Source organism: Neopsephotus bourkii, unplaced genomic scaffold (assembly GCF_033783945.1).
Source record: "Neopsephotus bourkii isolate Nb327-2 ecotype Australia unplaced genomic scaffold, CSIRO-AGI_Nbou_v1 NB_335, whole genome shotgun sequence".
Taxonomy (NCBI): domain Eukaryota; kingdom Metazoa; phylum Chordata; class Aves; order Psittaciformes; family Psittacidae; genus Neopsephotus; species Neopsephotus bourkii.
This window is the reverse complement of record NW_026900841.1, coordinates 359,182-383,281: the sequence shown is the minus strand read 5'-3', so window position 1 is coordinate 383,281 and position 24,100 is coordinate 359,182. Positions and strand designations below refer to the sequence as shown.

General features: G+C 40.3%; 1 protein-coding gene and 1 long non-coding RNA gene across 7 annotated transcripts in view; both read left to right on the top strand.

Moving 5' to 3' along the window:
• LOC133209409 (uncharacterized) overlaps positions 1-24,100 on the top strand; it is a 360,513-nt gene that overhangs the window by 119,884 nt on the left and 216,529 nt on the right. The gene's annotated exons all lie outside the window — the stretch shown is intronic.
• UBE2F (ubiquitin conjugating enzyme E2 F (putative)) overlaps positions 1-24,100 on the top strand; it is a 117,651-nt gene that overhangs the window by 10,705 nt on the left and 82,846 nt on the right. For all 6 annotated transcript variants that reach the window (XR_009724669.1, XM_061348075.1, XM_061348073.1 and 3 more), the window contains exons 3-6: positions 1,925-1,954; positions 4,427-4,492; positions 11,962-12,029; positions 20,230-20,300. Coding sequence is in view for 5 of the 6 variants with exons in the window: in XM_061348075.1 (XP_061204059.1) it covers positions 1,925-1,954; positions 4,427-4,492; positions 11,962-12,029; positions 20,230-20,300 (235 nt within the window). In the remaining variant the exon portion in view is untranslated. The remainder of the gene's footprint in view (positions 1-1,924; positions 1,955-4,426; positions 4,493-11,961; positions 12,030-20,229; positions 20,301-24,100) is intronic.

The following is a 24,100-nucleotide window of genomic DNA, read 5'->3' as shown; positions in this document are numbered from 1 at the left end:
TTTCAGCAGAAGCATGTCACCGGTGTTGTCGGGGATTTTAGAGTGCAGTTGTGAACTTTTTAGGTATGTGTGAACCAGTGCTTCCAGTTTGGTGGGGTTTTCTCTCAGTATAGTAGGCTGCAGATGTAGGACTACCAGGGCTGTGCCAAGCAAGTGGGAGGTGGGAGTCAAATATGCATCATGCTCATTGCGGAGCCCAGCCAGGTTTGATAAGCATGAATGCAAGGAAAATTCTGGGGAATTAGGGAATTCTTAGTTGTGATGAGTTTGGGTTCTGCACCAAGAAATAGCTCCCTATATCTTAAACTGAATTACAGTTTTCTTTAGATTTGTGTTTTTCAGAGTTGGCGTTGAACTCTTAAACATTGTTGGTAGCCCAAATTAATGGGCTGTGTCTATGCAGACCAGAAAGCAAAGTTAGGAATCAAGTGGTGGTGGTGGGAAAAACCCTACAGGAAATGCAAAAACATATATCACAGTATCACAGTATGTTAGAGATTGGAAGGGACCTCAAAAGATCATCTAGTCCAATCCCCCTGCCGGAGCAGGAACACCTAGATAAGGTTACACAGGAACGTGTCCAGGCGGGTTTTGAATGTCTCCAAAGAAGGAGATACCACAACCTCCCTGGGCAGCCTGTTCCAGTGTTCCGTCACCCTCACTGAGAAGAAGTTTCTTCTCAGGTTTAAGTGGAACCTCTTGTGCTCCAATTTGTACCCATTACCCCTTGTCCTTTCATTGTTTGCCACTGAGAAGAGCCTGGCTCCATCCTCGTGACACTGTATAATAATATCGTGACAATATATAATAATATATATTATTTAAGTTTCCTAGAACTTTAGAAGTAAAGGCAGAAGAGCTATCTTGATGCATCTCATTCATATTTCTGTGAAATAAAAGTAATTGAAAGTAAGACTTCAGTGAAATACACATACAGGGAGAAAGCAGTGAGTCTTCCAGAGAAGATAGCATGGTAGAGAAAGGGAATGTGCTTCCCTTCCTAGGAGCTGTGCAGCTGACTGGTTACTTTTTCTTTTGTAAGTACCTTCTAAGTTTTATGCATGGGAAATATAATAAAATTTAATTGGAGTGTGTATCTATAACAAACTGTGTTCCCAGATGAAATACCCAACAGACACTGGAGCAAAAAAGAAAAATCGTAACACTCCTGAATTTGACAGTGCAGAGGTTTGAGGGGAGTACAGTGGATGCGCTGACCAGTGCATTTTATCCTACCAGGTGCTTGAAGTGAAGGTTTGTCTTGCTCTGTTTTTTGGTGCTCTTGATGCTGATTTCTGCACACAGGACCACATCTGGCAGTGCCCTTGAATTAGGGTTTCAGTAGCTGTTTTCAAGTGTGCAGTATGTGCTGTCGTGCTTGGAGGCTTCCGTACAAAACAGTGCATGACCTGAGGCAGTCTTAGCTGATGGTAGAAGAGCTTTAACAGTTAGATACTGCAGATGGTGCTGATGCTCATGCAGGCTGTGAACCTCCTGTGCTTGTTTTAATCATTGGACTGGCACCTTGATTCTTGAGGTTTTTCTGCTTTTGTGTTTTGCAGGCTGTGGAATTCTGGCCTTCCAGATTTTAGTGCCGTATATATACAAGTTTGGGGGTTTGGATAATGCCACCTTTTTAAATGCCAGTGCTCTGGGTATTAGAAGCCCTGGCACTTCAGTCTTGGCAGAGCTGAATCTCCTAATCACAGTAGGATACATTAGACTGTAGGGCAGATGAGAGTTTTTAGTAATGAATTGTGGTGCTTAAAGAGAAATTTCAAGGCAAATTTCCATTGCAGCTTAATTATATTTTTAAGTAAAATTTGATTTACAGAGTGGTTTAAATCAAGATTTGACTATTTGGACTTCAGGAATGGCGTTTTGCTTGCATAAATAACAGTTGATTTTTTTCTTCTTTCAACAGAGGTTGCAGAACTTGAAGCTAATTTACCTTGTAAGTATAACATTTAATGGCATGCTTTTTAAGGGGAAAAGGACTGTAGAACTGAATGTTTTGACTGAAGTATGAATGCTAATGGAAGGAAAGCTATGCAAAACTCTGCCACTCATTTTCTGTGTTGCTCCCTCTTAAGGGATTGTAGTGAGTACAGTTAGTATACTTTGGAAGCAGTATTGAGTATTTGGCTCCAAAATTTGATTGCTGGTAGAGTGGGAGCTTCCCTCTTATAAACCACCCAAAAGGTACCTGGAACTGAAGAGTGCATTTATAACCTCACTCCTGTTCTTCCTCCATTCCCTCTTTTTCAGAATAGGAGATCTGGTTCAGAAAATAACCAGTTTCTCAGGAAACACATGAAATCAACCTAGTGCTTTTTCCCATGCAATCTGTAACCTCATATGTGGTACTGAAAATACTCATGAAAAGTAGTCTTGGTTTTTGTGTTGTTTTTTTTTTTTAAAGTGATCCGTATTCCTTTAATAAAAATAAAAGGTAAGATTATGTGATTTTAGGCCTGGCATGTTACTTGTAATGGATGTTATGCTGCTAAAAGCTGAAAATATTAATAGCCAGTTTAAAGTAGTCATTTAAGAGCACAAGGTAAATAAATGGCTTGTTGCTTCTAGAGCTGAGGGCGGGTAATTAAAAATCAAGTGTTTTCTGTTCCTTTGCTTTAGAAAGCCTAGTTCTGTAATGGACAGCAAATCACAAAGCCCTTTTATAAAGAGGAGTAAAGTTCCTACTGCTCTGTGTTTGTTTCTAAGGCTGGGTATTGACAGTGAAGCTGAGCTGCTGCTGAGCTCTCTTTCTTTTCTAGTGTTGACCAGAGCAGCGTCATTCTACCATGAGTTCTTAGAATACAGGCGAGCACAACAAATTTTTGTGTAAGCAAGTTCAGTTGCTTGATCTACAGAACTTCCTGTGGTGCACATTCCTGTTTCAGAGTAACCTAAGACAGTTTTCCCTGCAGGGAGAGAGGCAGGAGCTGCTTGCTACAGACTGTGAATATATGTGCAGGCTGTTACTGTGCTGTGCATTCACACTGTCTTGTCCATATGCTTATCTTGCAAGAAAACCAGTGAACATTCTCTGCAATTATACTTGCAGGTAGCTTGTAATGTTTCGAGTCTTTCCCCAGTTAAGGGGAGCTTTGACCATGTATTTTTCTCTCCAGGTGTTGAGAGAATAATTCTCAATACTGTTTCTGATGAGTATCTTCTATTTGCTAATGATTCCAAATCCAGGTCAATATTCAGAACTTAAAAATCAGGCTTTTCATTGTATAGTCTGCCTGATGAAAGGAGTTACAAGGGCAAAAAATACACAATAGAAGCAGTAAAAAGGATGTCAGGAAGAGGCGTTATTTTGTGTTCTTCTTTCTTGAAGGCAGTTACAGAGATTTCACAGAATAACAAACTTTTTTTTCTGTAGACTCTTCTTTAGGATAACAAACACCTGAGGAACACATCAGGGTTTGTAGTTGCTACAATGTGAATGCATTACTAGGGTTTGTGTCTAGTTCTAGTTATCTTTTCAGGCAGATAGGGTCTATATCTCTGATACTATTTGGCTGCTTGATTACAGAAAAAGAATAGCCAGCCTGATATGTTAAGAAGCTAAAGGCTGTATAATATGAATAATAGCGTATCCATGCATATATACACCTTCTAGTGCCAGATTGACAGCTTGTCGCTTCCATGGTCAAGAAAGGCCAGTTTTGTGCACGGGAAGCCAACTTGGTTTCTGTCATGAAATGCAAACAAAGAGCTTTTATGCTGTGAACTTACATCTGTTGAACTGAAACCACTGACTAATTTTATCAGGTTGCTGGGTTTTTTTCCACACTTCTTCATTGTCGCTGTTCTCTTTAAATCCTTCTAGTCTGAGAATAAAATATGTGTGGTTTGTAATGATGCTCTATATGTTAATGCATGTAATTGGTTATACAGAAGAAACTTGTTCAGTGTGACAGCTGAGCTGGCTTTTGGATGAGGCTTTTAGTAAAGCTTGTGTCTCATTATACCCTACAGGTATAAATAATCCTTTGTGAACATTGGGCCACGGAGGCATGACCTCTTGCAGGCTGCAGTGTATGATCAAATGTTAAGATACACACATTAACATTAAAGAACTTCTAGGAAAGAGATGCTCGTATTCTGTATGTTGTCAACATGCAGCTGTGATCTATGCAGAAAACCAAATCTTTTGGCATTTTAAGCTATTTGAGACACCATGGATTACTGAAAGGAAATAAGTTTCTTAGCTCGAAGTGGATTTCCGTTACTGCAGGTGACCTGTAACAGTACAGGGAGGAGGTGCTTAGAGACAAAGTGTAAGAGGAAATCACTTGACTGGAAGGTAGGGATTAATCAGGGAGTGAATTTGGAGAATATGAAAGATGATATACTTGATCTCCCAGCAGTGGAAAACCGATTTTCTGATCTAAATTATACTTTTGCTTCACAGGTACATGTAAAGTGAATTTTCCTGACCCAAACAAGCTTCATTACTTTCAGCTAACTGTAACCCCAGGTAATTTTTTTGAATGTTACTTTTGGTTTTGTGTGTGCTCATGATAAGGAAACATTATTCCAAGAGTTTGCTCAAGAATCCAGTAAACTTTCTAGTAAAAAACTGGCTGTAATACAGTCGTTATATAGGGGCAGTGGAGAAACTGGGCTGGATTTTGGGTAGTAGATTCCAAAGAAGGCCATCAAAACTGAGCAGGTTTAGGAAATCATCAGGTCTTGTTTGTTCACTTTGAATTTATTTATTTTTTTTTTTCCTCTTGGTTGATTTCAGACCACCTTGCTTTATTTGCACCACATCTAGATAAATTGCTGTACTACAACCCTGTTACAAATTTATTCTTTTCTTACTGGTTGCTTGACTCTGCAGAGGTAAAGAGATAGATGACATATATAATGCTGCTGGAAGACTTCACATCTATGCATGTCTGACGATGCTTAACGAGTAGGAGCCTCTTAGTCTTTGAATACTGAAGTATGTGGAAATATCTTCTATTATTAATGCAACTTAAGCACACTGAAGCTTCTGGTATGCTGTTCAATAAAAATGTTTTCAGAATTTACTGTTTCCACATAAGCTTCTTAATAGCCATCTGAAATGGCTCAGATAGCTGTCCATTTTAGGAGAGAAAGTTCTGCTTGTGTTTTATGGATGAATTTTCATGGAAGATTATTTAAACTTCATGGTCACTTATTTTTGATGTTTTGCCTTTGAGACTCTGCAAATACTTAAATAGGAACATGGACACGTGCAGTACACTGAATTGAGTTACATGTGTCAGGATCAATATCTCCCTGCCAATTAAGTCTTGTAGAGGCACATTTTCAGCAGAATTCCAGTGCAGTATGGCAGTCATCCTGATGTTTTACCTATAGAAACAAGGTTTACCCTTCAAAGGGTAGTAAAATGTTTCTCATAATCCAGTCTCTTGAAGTCAAATGAGCACTAGATGTCGCTATTGCTGCTTCTTGTCTAAAATCCACTAGGACTTCCCTCAGCAGTGAAGATCTTGGGTGGTCTTTGTTAGCATGTCCATTCATGTGACTCCTTTTTGTGATGGGAAAATGAGTAAGACTGCCCTAGTCACTGTAAATAAAGAATAAATGAGGTGTTGTTGCAGGACTTTTAACCTCTCATTCTGTGTAGGAGATGTGCTCATGCTTACTTGGTGAGCATTAGTCTTGTCCCAGTTTATGTGATGCTGCTTTATTATGTTTTGCAAAGGAGTTGACTTTACAAGATCATCACTGCGTGAGTTAGGGGTGTGAAGCAATGATAGCTTCTTCATCCTAATTCTATAATATCTAAATACATAGATATTTATGTTCTGTTAACTGCTGTGCAGGAAGATGTTGCAGTCAGAAGACAGTAGTTGAATGCAGAGCATGGGTTTTGTGCTAGCTTCCTTGCTGAAATGATCTTGGGAATGATATGATCTTAATTAACATGTTGTTGCTCTAAATATAGCTGCACAGCTGAAGCCTCTACAGTTGCAGTCTGACTTAAGTAAACATCTATTTTCAGCTGTGCATAATTCAGGTACAGAATCTTGGGATCAGATACAGCTTAGCACAGCTCTCCAAAGGCAAAATGGAACTCATGCCAAGAAAATCTTTGTAGCTTTCTGATTGCCTTTGTTACTGAGGTTTTTCTTCAGAGTATGCTAAATCTTGGTTTTCTTTGGGATAGCAGAGGCAGGTAGGTGGTCATCACAGATTTTTTTTCTGGCTCAAATGGCCCAAAAATCTTTGCTTGAGCCAGCTATTTTTGTAGCGTCTAAACAATGTTCCATGAATCTTGATAGCCCAGAGGAAGATGCTGCTTTCCTCTTGCTTGTAACTCTCTCTTGCATTGAGGAACTGAGTTCCTTCTAGAAATCCTTCTCATGCATCTGCCTCTTCAGGGAGCACTTTGCAAATACCTCTGCAGCTTTCCAATCATGGATCAAGAGCTGTGCTCAGCACAGCTGCGGGTGCCAGGGAATATCTAATGCTGCCGTGCAGTTCCCATTTAGGACCTATGCAGTACACGTGTATAAACCAGGGTTGGTAGTCTGTGCAGGAAGGAGGCTCTTGCTGGCTCCCTTGGGGTTCTCAGTTTGCTTATCTGTAGGTACAGAGGTTGCATCCTTATATGGTAGATCTGGTAGAGCAGTGTTAATTCTTTTCATATCTAATGTTTAAATTCTCATATATTCTGATTAATATGAGAGCTTGAATTCTGTAACCACATTTTTATAAGGAATCTTACACCAAGCCAGTTTCTGGAAGAAGCTGGCTGTCAGGGTTCCATGGAGGTACTGACTGAACATGGTTTTTAACACTAGAAATGCCATTTGTGGTCAGTGTTCTAGACTTATGTTATTGACAAAGCCTGTGCTTGGTGCTTCGTTTCATGCAGTCTGGGCTTGAAAGGGCAGAGAAAGAATTCTTTAAATTCTTACCAAAAGACTAATTTGAGTAAGAAAATAAACTTTTATCACTAAAGCAAAATTACTTCAGCTCCCTTGGTCTGCACTTCTCATAATAACCTTTCTTACAAGTATTTAATGTCACAAAATTATCCTGGTGACAGTGAGTTTTTAAATTAACTGTGTTTGCAGAAAATCTTGCCAAGGGCAACTGATGATTTTGTGTAATTAAAGAAATTGGAATTCCTTAATGTTATACCTTTCTGCAGTACACCTTGAGTGGATATATCTTAGAAAATGGGCAAGACTTAGATTTTACTGCTACAGTAGACAAACTGTGTGTTAGTGAGGCAGATACTGCTGCCTTTCTCTGTTGTCTGAAGCTGCTTCTTCCTTTTGTCTTCTGAAACAATTGCTCTTTTAAAAAAATGCTTTAGACAGACACTTGGCTCTGTTGTTGTTTTTGCACCAGTAGTACCACTTGGATCAAAACCTAGGAAAAATAAGGAAATGCTTATAATGCAGGCAGAGTGCTGCCTGCTGCACTGATATTTGGAGCACAAAATTGGAATTTGAGACGAAAACATGGTAATGACCTGGAAAAAAAAATGAAGAAGGTGAGTTTTAGGTAGCTTACGCATGAAAAAAACTATAGGAATGTGTATAGCTAATGCAGTATTACTGCAGTTTCCAGACAGTTGGGAGTAGTCGGGTTTTAGTGTGGTTATTTTAGAGCCCAGTTCTTCAGGGAATTAATAAAGAGCCTCTTCTCTGTTTTGTGTGCTGTGAAATGACAAATCTCAGTGAGCATGGCTGAGCATTTCAGTGCTGCGAATTCAAGGAGTTGATATCAAAAGCATATCCTTTGTGGCCTGTCCTAATTATCTTGCATTTTCTTTTAAAGTGATAAAATGATTTGATTTAGTATTTTCACAGCAGTTTCAGCCATCAAAACACCTTATGAATACAAACAGATTATAGTCAAGTTGTTGATAATGAAACTTCAGACTGAAGTGGGAGAGATGCTGGCTGTTAATGCAGCTTGAAGACATAAATTTAAGTGGTAGGAGGAAAACTGGAGCTCACATTTTTGCAAAAGTCTCATCACTGGTCGACTTCTTAAGTTATGTGCTAAAGCTATTTTATTTGACAGTTTTATGTTTGAATTGTAGTACTTTCCTCATCAGTAACTCTGCCAGAATTTGAGTTTTTCCCACCCCTGTTCCATACCTAAAAAATTGAGGGTCTTTATCCTAGTCTGTGTGGATGCTGTGGGACACAGGGAAGGAAACTACCATGTGGAAGAGCCTGTTTACTTCCTTGACATGCTGTAAGCTGACTTGATTCTGAAGGCTTATCTTGTTAATGCCTTGCAAGATTTCTGGCTGGGTACTGAGATTCTTCAGAGATATGAATGTTTAATATACCTTTGTGTGATGGGTAATGAGTAACATGCTTTATTGTGGCTTTAGTGAAAACCTTACAAACATACAGGGAGAACTGTAAAGAAGGAGGGAGGAGAGATGTTTTACGCTTCTATTTTGGCAAATACATTCTTGCTCATTTTGTAACAGAACCAGTAGCATACTCAGTGTATTTCTTTGTTACTGCTAGTATAGACTGATGCCAAGGGAAACCTGAAACATAAAATGAGTTGTAATGCAAGACAGTGTTTAGCATTGAGTTGACTTTGAGGGAGACTTCATCACGAAAGTATGTGGAAATGACCTGCAGTGCAAGGCACAGTGTGTAAAGTGCTCCAAGTCTTCCAGAGATTTTTCAGCCTTACATATAACACAGGAAGATGAATGAGACAAAACAGTTAATACATGAGGTATCTCTTACAGCCTATGGAGGTGTTAATATGTGGTTACAAAGTGCTTGAGCTAATATGAAACATGATTTTGTTAAGGAAAAGGAGTGTTGTTTCACTACCTGGTCCTGCTGCTGCTTTTCTGCTGATAATTTAACTCTCTGCATGCCATTTCATCTCCATAATCCTGCAGGAAACTGCACTCTTTTTGTGGTCATGGTTTTACACACTGAGAGAGGCTCAGCTGGTCTTGTACCCTCCAGCTGAACTTGCCTTTTCTGATATCATCCTGCACATGGACACTGGGAATTTCTTCCAGAGCTGGGTAGAAGTGGAGCTATCCTGAGCTAGGTCTGCATGATGGGGAAGAGCAGAGAAAATGAAGACCAACTATTCAGCTTTTTTCCTCAACCCATGCATCTCTTGAGCAATGCCAGAGTGATCTTTGTCTGTGCTTGAAGTCAAGGACCTACCTTAATGTTCCTGCATACTGCCGAGGCTGTGGGCCTCATGCTTTTGGAGTGCAGAGATGTGGAACATAGCTTTAGTCTTGCTGCTTGACTGGCAGGAATGTTACGGTCTTTTGGCATGCTCTTCTCCCTGGGAGCCATTCTCAAATGTTTCTTTAGGACAATTGTATTACAGTGAGGATTCATTAAATCTGAGGATTTTCTTTTACATAAGGCACATCCATCAACAGGCATCTATTTCACATGAAGAGGGGTAGAATATGAGTTGTTGCCGCACAATTTAAGTCCACAAAATCCACAAAGTCTGCACACTTTAAGTCCACAAAAAGGAACCAGTGAAAATAAGCCAAAGAAAGTAACTTTTTGCTGCCTGACTTCTTGAGCAACCTTAAATGCTGGCATTTCTCCTTTACCTTTCTATACCTGCAGCAGGCTTCTCCCTATGCAAACACACGTGGGTATTTCATGTGATTGCTTGAGAAGGGCTTGTGAGCCCATGGAAGGCTTTGGGGTACATGGCTTGCACTGTAATAAGCACTTAATTCCTCTGTGGTGTGGCTTGTTTTAGTCCTGTCACAGAGTCCTGACCAGAGATGATTCCAACTGTGTTTTTTACAGAGGATGACATCATACTCGGAAATAGTGAGGATTTCTGACACTTTGTTGAAAAGCTATTACGGTGTGCTAGATGGTGAATAAAGTGCAGTTAGCTGTGACCGGGAAGGTAATGTGGTGCTGTCTCAGCTGTTTGAGCTCCTGGGAAATGATGAACCATTTTTCTTATCATTCCTTCCTGGAACAGTGAGTGTCCTGCTTCAAATATTTTGCCCATTTGACAGGGAGCAGTTTCATCAAAGGGATATTTGTATAACTCAGCTTTTACATCTCATTCATTAGAAATGGCTTCTTTACAATATTTTTAACTTGGGATACTTGACAACAAAAGATAAATGCTTTCGTCTTGCCTTTTTTTTTTTTTTCTTTCCATAAAAATCAGTGCATGTGCATTTACTTTCTGGTTGAGCAAAGGGGGCATGAAAAGTCTGCTTGATAAATGAAACGCACTTCAAAGCTGGATTGGAGTGGCAATGGAGAACGTGTTTGAAAAGCCTGTATTCTGGCCAGGTTATTAAACTGAGATTTGCAATGGCTAAAGCTTGCATAGCTGAGTGTGGAGGCAGCTGGAAACATCACTAGGTGGGGTGGGAAATACCAGCCACACTCTGTTTCTGCACTGTGCCTGTGTTACTGTTGAAGCCCAAACTTTCTGATGCTGTTCATGTGCTGAACCTCTTGCAGTCTATACAGGCTCCTGGGAGAAGCTGGACTGTGATATTGTCCCAGCAGCTCTTTTGCTGTTCTGCAGGCACAGATCCTTTGGAGTGGTGTAGTGTGCATTTGAGCCTCATCTTTTGGCAGCATCAGCTTTTACGGGCTTACTTCCCGCTATAACTGAGGATTTGTGTTATTTGACAGGGTGATCCCCTCTTGTTTTCAGTAAGCAAGCTGGTAAGAGGTTGCAAAGAGGAGGAGGGCAGGAGCTGACTGCTCTCTTGTGATTATGGCAGTTGCAGTGTGGAAGCTACAGGCTTATGCTGACAGTGGTGAGATTGTAGCATGGACTGAAACTCAAGCAAGTGATATGGGGCAGTAGTTGGTAATAGGAAATAGAAGGTCATGCTAGATCTGTATAGGGACTGGTAATGCAGCAAGTCCAGAAGACAGCAAGCATCCTGAATAAGGATTCTGATGACCTGCATTAGAGGATCTATTTTGTTTTAGTGGTTTGGAACAAGCAAGATAGTAAAACTTTCTGTAAACTATGGACCACTTCACATAACTTTCCTTTGTAAAGTTGCTTTAAAAAATATACTGTCATACAGTCATAAACAGCCTTCCTTACCTTCAGGCCTTCACCATGGCTACACTGTGTGATACAGAGAGCTAGAGTACACAAGGTGGTTTGAGCCTAATCATTCCTTAGATGTCCCACACCCCCAGTGTGGGCTGGATACCTATCTGTTTCCCTTTCTCAATGGAAGGCACTTTTCAGACCACTTGTAAGCATTTTTGCTTCCAGTCACAGCCTTCTCAAGAGTTGCAGGCTGGCTGCTATCCTGTGTTATCTCTGGTCAGCTGCAACTAGATATTTTCAGATTTTAAAATTTAGCTATTTTAATAATTCACTATTGAGTCTGAGGCTGACAGACTCCTAACTGATAGATTATCCTAAGGTAACTACAATAAAAGAGTAAACTCGCTCTTTTATTGTGGTACACTTCGAAGAATGCTCTTGCACACCATTATTCATACTACTCCTGTTATGTGATTGCTAGCACAAGATGTACTAGTAGGATTTAGCATTAGCAAGTGGAGTATGTATCCAGCCTGTTTCAAGGGTTGGTGTTGTGGTACTGCGTGCTACGTGGCTGATGTGTTGCCGAATTGTGTTCATACAGACGCAAGAAGTTCCATCAAAGGTTCCTCTGTCTCAGTATTGCCTGGTAGTCTGATGAGGAAGGTAGACTTTCCAGTGTCATTCTGAGACTGTTAACTCTTCTGACTTAAAATTCCTGCTGTACAGGTGTTGAGAGTGGAGGAAGAGACCATGTTCATACTCTTTCGGGGCTGGGTGGCAGCTAGTGTTACGGTATAACTAGGTTAAGTGTTTTATGATAACTCTGTGCCATTATTTTAATCTTTGTAATGACAGATCTTTTGTATTATATGGTGTCTGTTCTTTTACTTAACTATTATCCTTGTTTTTCTTCTCCTTTAGATGAGGGCTATTACCAAGGTGGAAAGTTTCAGTTTGAAACTGAAGTTCCTGATGCCTACAATATGGTGGTAAGTATTTGTCATTAAGCTAATAGTTGTCAGTTTAGATTTCCTTTCCAGGTAATAGGACTTCAGAGGGAACTTGGTGTTGACGCTAAGCAAGCATCTTCTATCTGGTACTAAAATATCATGGGTTATAGAAAAATCTTGGTTGGCTAGTTTTCTGGGGGTCATCTGAATTCCTGCTTAAAGTTGAGGTAGTGTAAAAGTTGGATTTGGTTGGTTAATGCATGGGAAAGATGGCATTTCAGTATCTCTTAGGATGGAGGCTCCACTGCCTCTCTGGACCTCTGCTTCGATGTTTAACTACTTTTGTTGTGATTTATTTATTATTTGTTTTCCAGGTAATAATTTATCTTTTCTCAGCTTGTCTGTGGTCTCTTAACCAATTACTGTGTATCTCTAAGAAGAGCCCAGTTCCATCTCCTTGTAGAGCTGTAGACAGCAGTAGGGTCCCCACCTTCAGCCTTCTCTTCTCCAGGCTGAACAAATCCAGGTCCCTCAACTCCTTGTGCTGTGTGTGCTCTGATCTTAACACTATCTTGGCAGCTGTTTGCTGGGCTCATTCCAGGTTGTTCATATATCTGGTACTGGGGAGTTCAAAATGGGACACAGTGATTCCAGATGCAGTGTCGTGAGTCCAGGGAGTGGGGTAGTGGTTTTTTTCTGGCTATTCTTTTGCAGTCCAGTGTTTGCAGCCAAGCAGCCTTGAGGCTTTTATTACCTCAATATTATATGCCTTAAAGAATAATTACTGGTAACTCTTGGCAGAAACTGCTTGGGAGCACAGATAAAACATACCTGAGAGTCTCCCTTGTGACTGAGGTGCCACCTTCGTGTGTTCTCTCTTGTTAATTGTTCTTGAGATCTTAATGATTATTCTCACAAAAATTGGCATATCTAAGAGAAAAGGATGCAGTAAGTGAACAGAGACCTCTTTATGGCCTTCAGACTGGTGGCCTATATTCTGGTACTGGATTTGGGTGCTTAATCCCTGTTGAGAGCATGCAGCAGAGGACTTGGAAAGCACAGACGTGGTGAGAAGTGGCCTCCTAAAGCTCTGCCAGTTCTACTGGTTGTCTCCCAGGCTGTCTAGTTAAATATCTTTGCGAAGTAACAATATCAATGGTTATTAAATGAACTTCTTTTCAGAAGACCTACATATGATTGTGGTGTCTTTTGTAGGTAAATAGAAAGCTCCAGACAGCTTGGCCTTTTCAGGCATGAGAAGTGTTGGCATTTCACTATAGTACTTTACCTTGCAAGGGAGGGGAGATGCAGTTACGGTAAAAATAACTTCAGATGTTATTTTCCCATTTTTGCTGTAAGAAGAACAAGGTTGACTCCAAAAATGGAAAGCAATTGAGGCCCACATTTGGTTGTCCTGATAGTTTGATACTGAAAGAAACTCGACTCATTGGTTTCAGTATTTGCAGTTAGGTATATGAATTGCAGGAAGAAGGAAGCCTCATTTTCTTCAATTTGAGAAGTTTTGATAATTTTTCTTAATTTTTTTTTCTTAATAATTTTTTCCCATCCTTTTGCTTTCTTACATTTGGTGTTGATAGTTCTGAGCTCTTCTTTGAAAGAGGCTGAAGAATGTATAGGGGAGGACACCAGAGACCTTTGGCTCGTTTTCACATGTACCACACTGAAATTCAGCATTATATATAAGTAGTAGTGGCAGTTTTAGCATTGTTTATATACAAATGAGAAGGAGGTGCAGTGGTCTGGAATTTAGTTGCTTGTATTCCCAGACTGAACTTGGAGAATGGCTCATTAAGACTGCTAGCAGAGTAAAAAGGTTATGTTTCTAAAAGCAGAGGACTTAGATTTTCGTTACAGAAGATGACTTCGTAAGTTTCCTAATGTTCCTTTATAGTCTATGAATAAATACTTTTGACAAGGTCCTTTAGGGATGGGACAAGGGGGCATGACTTTAACCTGACAGGAGACTGAGCTGAGCTCTTAGGCAGAAGCTCTTCCCTGTGAGGGTGCTGAGGCGCTGGCACAGGGTGCCCAGAGAAGCTGTGGCTGCCCCATCCCTGGCAGTGTTCAAGGCCAGGTTGGACACAGGGGCTTGGAGCAACCTGGTCTAGTGGAAGGTGTCCCTGCCCATGGCAAGGGGTTGGAAGCGGATGAACTTTAAGGTCACTTGCAACCCAAGCCAGTCTGAAATTCTATGGAGCATGCACTATAGCTTATAAAAAGCTCATGTATGCAAAGAGCAGCAGCATTTCTGAAACAGCTTTGAATTTCACTCTCCTTTTGTAGTAGTATTGGTCAAGGATTATCTGCTCAAGCTGTTTTGGCTTTGTTTTGGTTTTAAAGTGTTTAGGATACTAGCTGTCATTATTTATACACTTCTCTCAGTACAGGTAGCTGTGTTAGTGTTTACATTGTATGGTTTGGGTTGTGCTTTTTTAAGTTCCCCTTAACATCAGCAAAGCATTTCACACTACACTACAGGCCACCCACACTTGTCACACTATAAATACAAAGGTGATTGTTTAAAGCTGATTAACTACATCCTTGTTCTAACTTGACTAAATTGTTCCATCACATACCTGAGAAACATGACCATCAGTATAAAGGGAGAAACCCTTTCAAGTTCCTTGCTGTCATCCTCAGTAATAGCAGTTTAACCACTGTGGCAGTGTTGGGCACAGGGGAATATACACAATATGTAGTCATTATAATTTCTTAAACTTTGTGTTGAAGGTGTTTACCTAAACAACCCTGCTGCAGGAAAGTGTGATGTGTTAACAGCAGAGCTGAATGTTAATTTGGAGCTGGATTTTTTTTAATTCTCAATTGCTATAATTAAAAAATCTTCTGGCTTTTACAGTTCTCTGCTCAGAAATTCTGCAGCAAATGGTAATTATGTTTTTTAATGCAAAAATAAAAAGCTTGCCTGTGTGTAATTTAGGTTGAAAGTTGGATTACGGTTAGGTTATAAATGAAAAAGTGTATCTTAACAAATATTGAGATTAATTATGCTAAGGCCGTAGTTTTTTTCTACCAGGCAGAAGACTGAAAAGTGATGGCAGTGTTCTTACTAGAGCTCTTCAGATCAGCCCATAAGCAAGGCTGGGATATTGCACATCTGCATCCAGCTCTTTGCAGTAGTGCTGAGTGTGTTTGTATTGGGAGTAAAAAAGACCAGACAAGACTAGCAAGTTGTCATAGCCCTGCTTCAGAGCCTCCATCCATTTTCTAGGTAATCTTTTTAGCCTGCAGTAAAAAACATCTGGTTTTAAAGCTACAAAATGCATAATTTAAAGTATAGTTTATGTAAAGTATCCTTTAATTTCTGTAGCATTCTGCTGCCAAAATCCTGCATGCTTGGTGCTCCTCTGGAGGAGAATTCTCTTTGCCCTTCTTTCCTCCTAGGCAAGCATTCTGCTTCTGTACTTGGGAAAGAAGTGGATGTTTAGAATGATGACGTAGTGGAAAAGTACAAAAGAGGAAGACTTTGTATTGTGGGCTGCAGCCGTGATGCATTATTCTGCCCAGGGAATAAAAGTATGGGAGGCTTGTTTGGAAAGTAGTGGGTCTGTGAATACAGAGAATTAATGTATCCTTGGGCTTTAGGTATGACTGACTAGAATGTACACCAGTGTTTGGTACCTGGGCTATAAACTTCCTTACAGCAAAGATTCAAGAGCATAAAATGTAGGAGAGATGCTTTGGAGCAAACACTGCTGTGAAGTGCTGCTTCTTGCCAGTGAACAGTGTGTTCAGCTGGTTAGGGCTTAATCAGACTTCTGTACATGGAGCTGCTATACTGAAGATTATTATCTGTAAGGCAATAAGATGTAATAAGGGTTCTTCTACTATATCCATAATTAAGTGAGCCTATTTAGACTGTTGGAGAGGTGGATTGTTTTAGAAGCATCTGAGCTTGAGAACTGGAAAGAGATCCTGTTTTTAATTAGGTGTTGGAGGCACAAAGATGGTTCAGGTAGATTTGTGCTACAATGCTAGCAGTAACTCGTCACCCCACTGATTCCTTATTGATTCCTGACTGATCTCTGCTTGCATATCCATACATGCATGAGATGGCCCTTAATACAGTGCATACTTCCTAAGTGTGCTGTTCTTTATATCATTAACAGGTGTAACAGTGAAGGAAGGACTTCTTTAACAATGTAATATATTATTTACCAGATAGCCTTTGGATTGTTTTCTTTGATGGTGGTAGGCTATTGTATCAGAACAGAAAGCAATTGGTATTGATACAGATGTTGCAGAGAGATCATGAGAAGAAAACTGGAGCAGGGTTAGCTAATTCTGTAGTTGTGTTCTCAAACCCACCATGCCATTAGAAGTATTAAAATCTGTTGGTAAACCTGTCAGTTGGCATTTAAAGTATTACACTTGTTAGGCTGCACATCCATGAGCTTTTCTGTAAATCAAACAGAAGTTTGTGTTTGTGCTTACAAAGCCTGCTGGGAATGTTGCTGTCCATAAAGATAGGAAGCTGTGAAACAGCAAGCAAAACATTTAATGGTGTACACAGCAAATGCCTTTAGCACCAAGTATTGTTGTGTGACCTCTGCATCCACAGCATCTGTTCCCAAAGCACTGATCTTTTAGTTGAGCAGCTGCCTAGAAATAGAAGTCAGTGGGACATGGGAGCAAATGTTAAAATAATAATAATAATAAAAAATAAATAAATCCAGTGACTAAGGGATTGATTTTTCAGAAACAAACTCCTTTTCTGCCTTGAGTTACAGCTGATGAAATAATGGATGCTGCAAGACTAGGGACTTGGTGCTTTAAGGAACCTGATGAATGGTACAAGTCTGGTTTAATGTTCACATAAAACTAAACTGCTTGCCACAGCAAGTCAGGCCTTGTTTGCAGCTCCCATGGCTTTGACATACCATTTTGTAAGAGTAGACAGCCTTAGAGACTCTCCAGTTTACTAATATTTTTGTGTGCTGAGGTGCTTTAGGCAGTGGTCAATAGCCAGGAGTTTTAACAGCAGAGCTGCTATTTTGGCCTTTTTTTCTGGCTAATATGATAGTTGTGGAAACAGCAAGCAATCCAAAGGGATTTGGTTCGTGAACGATTAGATGTTACAATTAAGGGGCCTCCATCAAGCTCTTTGGTGACCGTACTTTTAAGCCTTTTTTTTTTTTTTGAACTGATGGAATGGGAATTGGACTGGAACTCCATCATGGCTCTGCCTGGAACTTTTGAGGCAGTGCAAGGAAGCTAAGGGACCTGGAGTGCATGACAGGGGCAGTTCTTGTGTCAAGACCCACTGCTACCGTAAGCCAGCTCTTCTTCCTCTATTTGAGCTTGCTAATCCAGTCCATCAAAAGCTCAAAGAGTAGTATGGCCTCATTTCCCTTGACTTGTGTCTCTCTACTACATGGTCTCTCTACTACATGCTTAGCTGTGTTTGGCGTTCAGTTTCAGCCGATCTTGAGAAGCTCTTCAAGGAACTGGTAGGGGAGAGTGACAAAAAATGCCTTGGTTAGCTTGTAGCTTGGTCCCTGAAATGTGCATTCCTGTTAATGCCTCTTTGGGGCTGTTACGTTTTTTAGAAACAGTAAAGAAAAAAAATGGAGTCATAGTTGTAGGACACTTCTGAAGCTTGTTCTGCAAAACTTCCACCAAAACTGAAGTCGGTATATGTCTAGTTTTCAAATGCTTGTAATGCTTTCTTGTACCATTTATATTCACTAATATGTTGAAGTGGACTGGGAATGGATGTGAAAAGATGTTTTTCACTATCAAAACTAATGAGAGATACTAAAAAGGTAAGTGGCTGCTTAGAAAGGGAGAAAAAATAAATCCATTCTGTGTTGTGACCCCCAGTGAAGCCTGGGTATACTGTGCAGCTTTCAGTATCTGAGGTAAGGAAAGATTTTGAGAGACGAAATGGGTTTTGTAAGCTTTGTTGTGCAAAACGTCATATGTATGACCTGGAGCAGGCTGGACGTATTCAAATGAAACATCAGCTCAAGGAAATCCTATGTGAATTTGTTCAAAAGAAGACTCAAAGATAACTTGAAACAAACTTGAAGGAGAAGTTTTGTCTGAAGAGAAATGTCATGATAGTGCTGAAGTTGTCCTGATTGAGTAACAGGAAAAGGAGAAAGAGAAAACTGTTTTAGTGTCAGAGCTAGTTTTTTTTTTCCTGATTTTTAGCAATGAAAAGCACGTTGAAAGGATAAGGAAATTCTTTTGTTTCCATGATACAAAAAAATGAGACCAGTTAATTCACTTATAATTTGGAGATTTAAAGATTTATCATAGAGTTGTAGAAACACAGACTCATAAAATGGCTTGCAGGGACCTTAAAGCTCATCCAGTTCCAACATCACTGCCACAGGCAGGGACACCTTCCACTAGAGCAGGTTGCTCCAAGCCCCTGTGTCCAACCTGGCCTTGAGCACGACCAGGGATAGGGCAGCCACAACTTCTCTGGGCACCCTGTACCAGCGCCTTAGCACCCTCACAGGGAAGAGCTTCTGCTTAAGAGCTCAGTCTCCCTTCTGGCAGGTTAAAGCCATTCCCTTTTGTCCTGTCCCTAAAGGCCCTTGTCCAGATCCCCTCTCCAGGTTTCTTGTAGCCCCTTTAGGCACTGGGAGCTGCTTTAAGGTCTCCCTGGAGCCTTCTCTTCTCCAGGCTGAACAGTCCCAGCTCTTTCAGTTCTGTCTCCAGAGCAGAGCTGCTTCAGCCCTCTCAGCATCTCTGTGGCCTCCTCTGGGCTTGCTCTAAAGATCCATGTCCTTAGTTTGTATAAAGCTTACTTTTTCCCTGCTCATTGATATGTTCACTGTTTGAAGATGCATACAGTTAGAAATTTGCACTTAATCTTGATCTACTGGCATGGAATAAATACTGCTGCTTTCCCTTCCTTGAGAACCAGACATTATCCTTCAAAACAGTGTGAAGGTGTAGCTAATGAAAAGCTGTGCTGTTAGAAAACTTCTAAAAACATGTGTTTTGAAGTCATCTTGATTTGATTTAGAAAAAAATCATTTGTAAAATGTTTGAGACTATTTTCTGCATTTTCAGTAGTGCCATGATCCAGTATTGGGGTAGTCCCAAGTATCCCTTGAGTTGCTGCACAAACGTGAAATAAGAGTGGAGAAAATCAACGTCTGCACTGTATGTTGTAAATTTGTTGTGGTGATGTGTGCTTCTTCTTTTAGTGCCAGACTTAAAGAGATGCTATTGGTAGCTCAGCGCCATGCGTATTCTTTTTTTTTTTTTTTTTTCCCAAGGAGTCTTAGTTAAAAAAAAACAACAAAACACAACACCTTACTAAAAAGGTGATTGGGGGAAGTTGAGAACAAAGTGATACGACAAAATGCATCGTCCTGGCATGCAAATACAGCTTAGGAAGCTGTTTTGTCTTGACTGAAGATTTCCTGGGAATCAGTGGAGGAAAATAGCTCCATCTGTAATATGCGATTTAATTGAAGATGAAAGGTAGTGGTCTGTGCTGATGTATTCCAGTACACTTACTATAAGAAATCACCTGCTTAATTGAAAGCTGCAAATTGTACTTTGGAGAGCAAGGATGGAACAACATGCTGTTGCTAAGCTACTGGAATTTTTTATGACACACTATTTACTTTACAAAACTAGAGCAAATGAGACTGTGTTTTAAGAATCTGTATTTCAGATACCATATGGAATTCAGAAATCTGGTGATCTTGTCTGAAAAGAAGTTTGATGGCTTTTTATGTTAGTGTCTTAAGTTCAGATAAGATGCACCTTCATGATACTTCTTGTAATACTTTATATTCAGTTGCCAACAGGAAGGTCTGCATTTAAAAGAAGCTGTTATTACCATTGCATCCTCTGCTGGTTAATAGGCCCTTAATCTGGATAAGTCTTAGGATGTTAAGGTCTTAACACTTACCATTCAGTGTTAAGAAACTGAATGACCTGGAATGTTTTCTTTCCTCTGAAGGAGCCAGGTGAAAAGAGTAGATTTTCTTGGCTTTCTTTAAAGTTATGTTTCTCTGAGGAAAAAGCATAATACCAACCTAGCTTTTGTGAAGAGTAGCTGAAAGGGCAGAGAAAGCTGGCCCAACTCCCATAGGTAATCAGTGTCTTCTAACATGCAGACCTAGGCTGTGAAATATCAAATGTTTTCCTCTTTCAGTTCTATGATTTGTGACAGTGATACAGTTTTATTTGAAGGGATAACATTGTAATTTGTTTTCTTTCCTGTCAGCCTCCGAAGGTAAAGTGCTTGACAAGAATCTGGCATCCAAACATTACAGAGACAGGAGAAATCTGCTTAAGGTAGTAAAAGCATTCTGTATTTTTAACCTTGGAGGTTTGTCTGTGTGAGAAAGTGTGTTTGTAATTTTCATGCCAGTATGTTTTTCAACAGATCCTGCAAATATGATGCTTAAGAAGCTTGATATCTATGAGAGACCATGAACAACCTGGCTTTTCAGTTTCAGACTTACTATTCATTGTACTTGGGGTGAAAATGTAAACTCCAATCTAAACAAAACTGAACTGTGTTTCCTTCCTCCGTAAATGAATAATTCTTATGCCCTGAGAGGGCTTAAGGCTTTACTTGTTTAATGCCTGAATGTTTTACGTGCTTGAAAACCACTTATATTTCAAAAAGGGAGGAAGAAGGTCCCTTAAACTTTGACAGTAATTATTCTATATGTACCATTTATTGTAATGTTTAACACTGTAAGACACATGCATCAGTTAGAACCACACGGAGTTGGGACATTGTGTGTCAAGGTAGGAAGCCCAAAAGCTTCACTGAAGGGAGAGGCTTATGTTGCTGGGTGCTTATCCCAGCAACATAAATTGTAATGTTTCAGTAAATGTCTCATAAATCATAAATGTTTCCTCTTTAAAATCAGTTTCTGAAGTGTTGTAATTTCAGTGTTTCATCCTGAGTACTTGCTGGTGAAATTGGCCAGAAACCAAGCAGAAACAGGAGTGAGAAGCATGACTGTCATCTCTCAAATTATTGGGACATGAAAATAGATAAAACAGAAGCAATGGATATAAGTGAGACTGAAAGCTGTTCTGAAAATCCAAAACAGTTCCCAGCATATGTAGTAAATTAGTGCCTAATAAAAAGCTAAATTTTTCGCCTAGACTTAAAAAATATTTTAGTGCTGTGTTCAAAGTCCTGAAGGTCCTGGTGAAAACGGAATTCTCACTGAGTAATCTGTTAAACTTCATAGACAGGTCAGGCTCATCAGCTGATAAGAGGTAGAGGGTTGATACTAGTGCTTTTACCCCTAGTGGTCTGATCCATGCTCCTAAGAAGCTTCTGTCAACAGAGTGATAGAAACAAGCCTGAGGAGGCTGTAGTATGTTTGTGGTGCTCACTAGTTCCAGACTGTGGCAGGATTACAGGCAGTGAGGGCTGGTGTCCATAGACCTTACGTTCCCTGCAGACTGAAGGATATAAAAGCACTGGAAAAACATACTAAATCCTCTGAAACTGTGTAAAAATCTGCTTGTCCACAATTATTTGAACCTGGTGATACAGAAGCTGTTTTGGCAAATATGTATTGCTACTTTTAGCAATTCTGTAGTGTTTTTCAGTGCCTTGTCATTTGACAGTAAGGAGACTGATTTACAGTTTAAATTCCACCTAAGTCCTTGTGGCTTAGTCAGTGGAGAAAGCTTAGGTGATCTGAGTCTAATAGCACAAGTAAAAGAATGAGTAAGTGAGCTGTTTGGAATCAGAACAAGAAATACTGTACACCAAATGACAGCTAACAGTTTAACCTCTGACTAGAGGGCAGCATCGTCTGGGATTAAATAAAGCCTCACATTCTTGAGCATATGTCACTGTTTCTTGTCTTTAAACAGTTTTAATCAGTAAAGGTGAATGTAGTGTTGGAACATCATAGTTTTGCTGAAGTAATTCTTCAGCATTTGCACTGAAATGTCAGCTTTATTTGATTGTCAAATACTTTAGCATCTCAAACCTCTGAAATGTCTCACCATTTAGTTGGGAAAACTAAAATAACTTTGATTGCTTTATGCCTGTTGTAATGGACCATGCTCTCTATATATAGTACCTGCAATCAACTTATACAGGAGTCTTTACATTAAAAAAGCTTCAGTTATTTTTAAAAGCAGAAAAAAAATCCTCATTGGTATTTTTCCCGTCTCTTTACTGAACTTACCTCACACCATGGTATGTGTTGGTTCAGTAGTCATCCCTGAATTAAAACTTACATAATTATTATGCTTGTGATCCAGTGTAATAGTTTTAGGAAGGAAAAGTGTTATTTCTCTGTGCTTTACGCATTGTGGTCACACTGGACCGTACTTGTGCAGTGGAGGCAATACCTACACGTGGATGAAAAGCGTTGGGATACCTAGAAAGAATATTCTTGCATACTACATAGACCAGTTGACTACTCTTTTGACAGTGTGTAATGCATGTCGATGTTTTATTTTTTAACTTCTATTGATGTGATTCCTGCCTGAGATGTTTTGTTGTTTTTTTCTCATTGACTGCATAAGCTTTTAGAAACAGTTTAATCACTCAAATCTCACTGCTTTTCTGCCACATGGTGAGGTGGTCAGTGTTGTCAGATGTGTCTTTTTCAGCACTAAATATTGCTAGCTAAAGTTTGGTTGCTTCATGAGGTAATATTAAATGCTGCTGAATGGAGAAGTGTTTGAAGATTGATAAATTGTATCATCTAGTTTTGTAGAATCATAGAATAGTTAGGGTTGGATAAGACCTTAACATCATCTAGTTCCAACGCCCCTGTTATGGGCAGGGACACCACACACTCAACCATGTCATCCAAGACTGTATCCAGCCTGGACTTGAACACTGCCAGGGATGGAGCGTTCACAACTTCCTTGGGCAGCCTTTTCCAGTGCCTCACCACCCTCGCAGTAAAGAGCTGCTTCCTTATATCTAAACTTCCCCTGCTTAAGTTTGAACTTGTTACCCCTTGTCTTATCACTACAGTCCCTAATAAAGTGTCCCTCTCCCTAATGAAGAGTCCCGCCTTCAGATACTGGAAGGCTGCTATGAGGTCTTCATGCATCTTCTCTTCTCCAGGCTGAACAGCCCCAGCTTTCCCAGCCTGTCTTCATACAGGAGGTGCTCCATCCCCTGATCATCATCATGACCTCCTCTGGACTTGCTCCAACAGCTCCATGTCCTTTTTACATTGAGAACACCTGAACTGCACACAGTACTCCCAAGTGAGACCTCACAAGAGCAGAGTAGAGGGGCAGGATTACCTCCTTTGGCCTACTGGTCACGCTTGTTTTGATGCAGCCTAGGACACGGTTTCTGGGCTGCCAGCGCACACTGAAGCTGGCTCATGTTCTCATTGACCAACACCCCCAAGTCCTTCTTTGCAGGATTGCTCCGAATCTCTGCCCAACCTATATCTGTGCTGAGGTTTGCCCTGACCCTTGCACTTGTCTTGGTTGAACTTAATGAGGTTGGCATCAGCCCATCTCTCAATATAGGAATTGTTCACAGAATGAGAAGTTATTTGTGAAAATTCAAGCTGAGCAGCTGGCTGGTCACATCAGTGGCTGGTTTGGTTACTACAGCCTCAAAAGTAGTGATTTTTGCAGTCTTCCCATTGGAACTCAGATATAAAGATTTGAAATCTATCTGGGAGATCTTCTTAGATACAAACAACTGATGTTATGGTGCAGTTATGAGTTCTAGGTTCCCAGTGGCTGAGGACACACTCAACTTTTCTCAGGTCCTGCTGTTGAAGACGAAGCGAATGGAAATAGGGTTGTACTGCTCTTCCCTGTTCCTGGTGAAGGTCCCCACCTTGACAATCTCCTGCTCATGCCACAGTGCTCACCCCCAATCCTTCTGCTCTGCTTCAAGGCATAGAATTGTAGAATCAACCAGATTGGAAAAGACCTTTAAGGTAATCAATTCCAACCTTTACCCCAGCACTGCTATGGCCACCACTAACCCATGTCACTGAGAGCCACCTCTACATGGTTTGTGAACACTTCCAGGGACAGTGACACCAGCACTGCCCTGGGCAGCCTGTTCCAATGCCTGAACACCCTCTTGGTGAAGGAATTGTTCCTAATATCTAGTCTGAACCTCC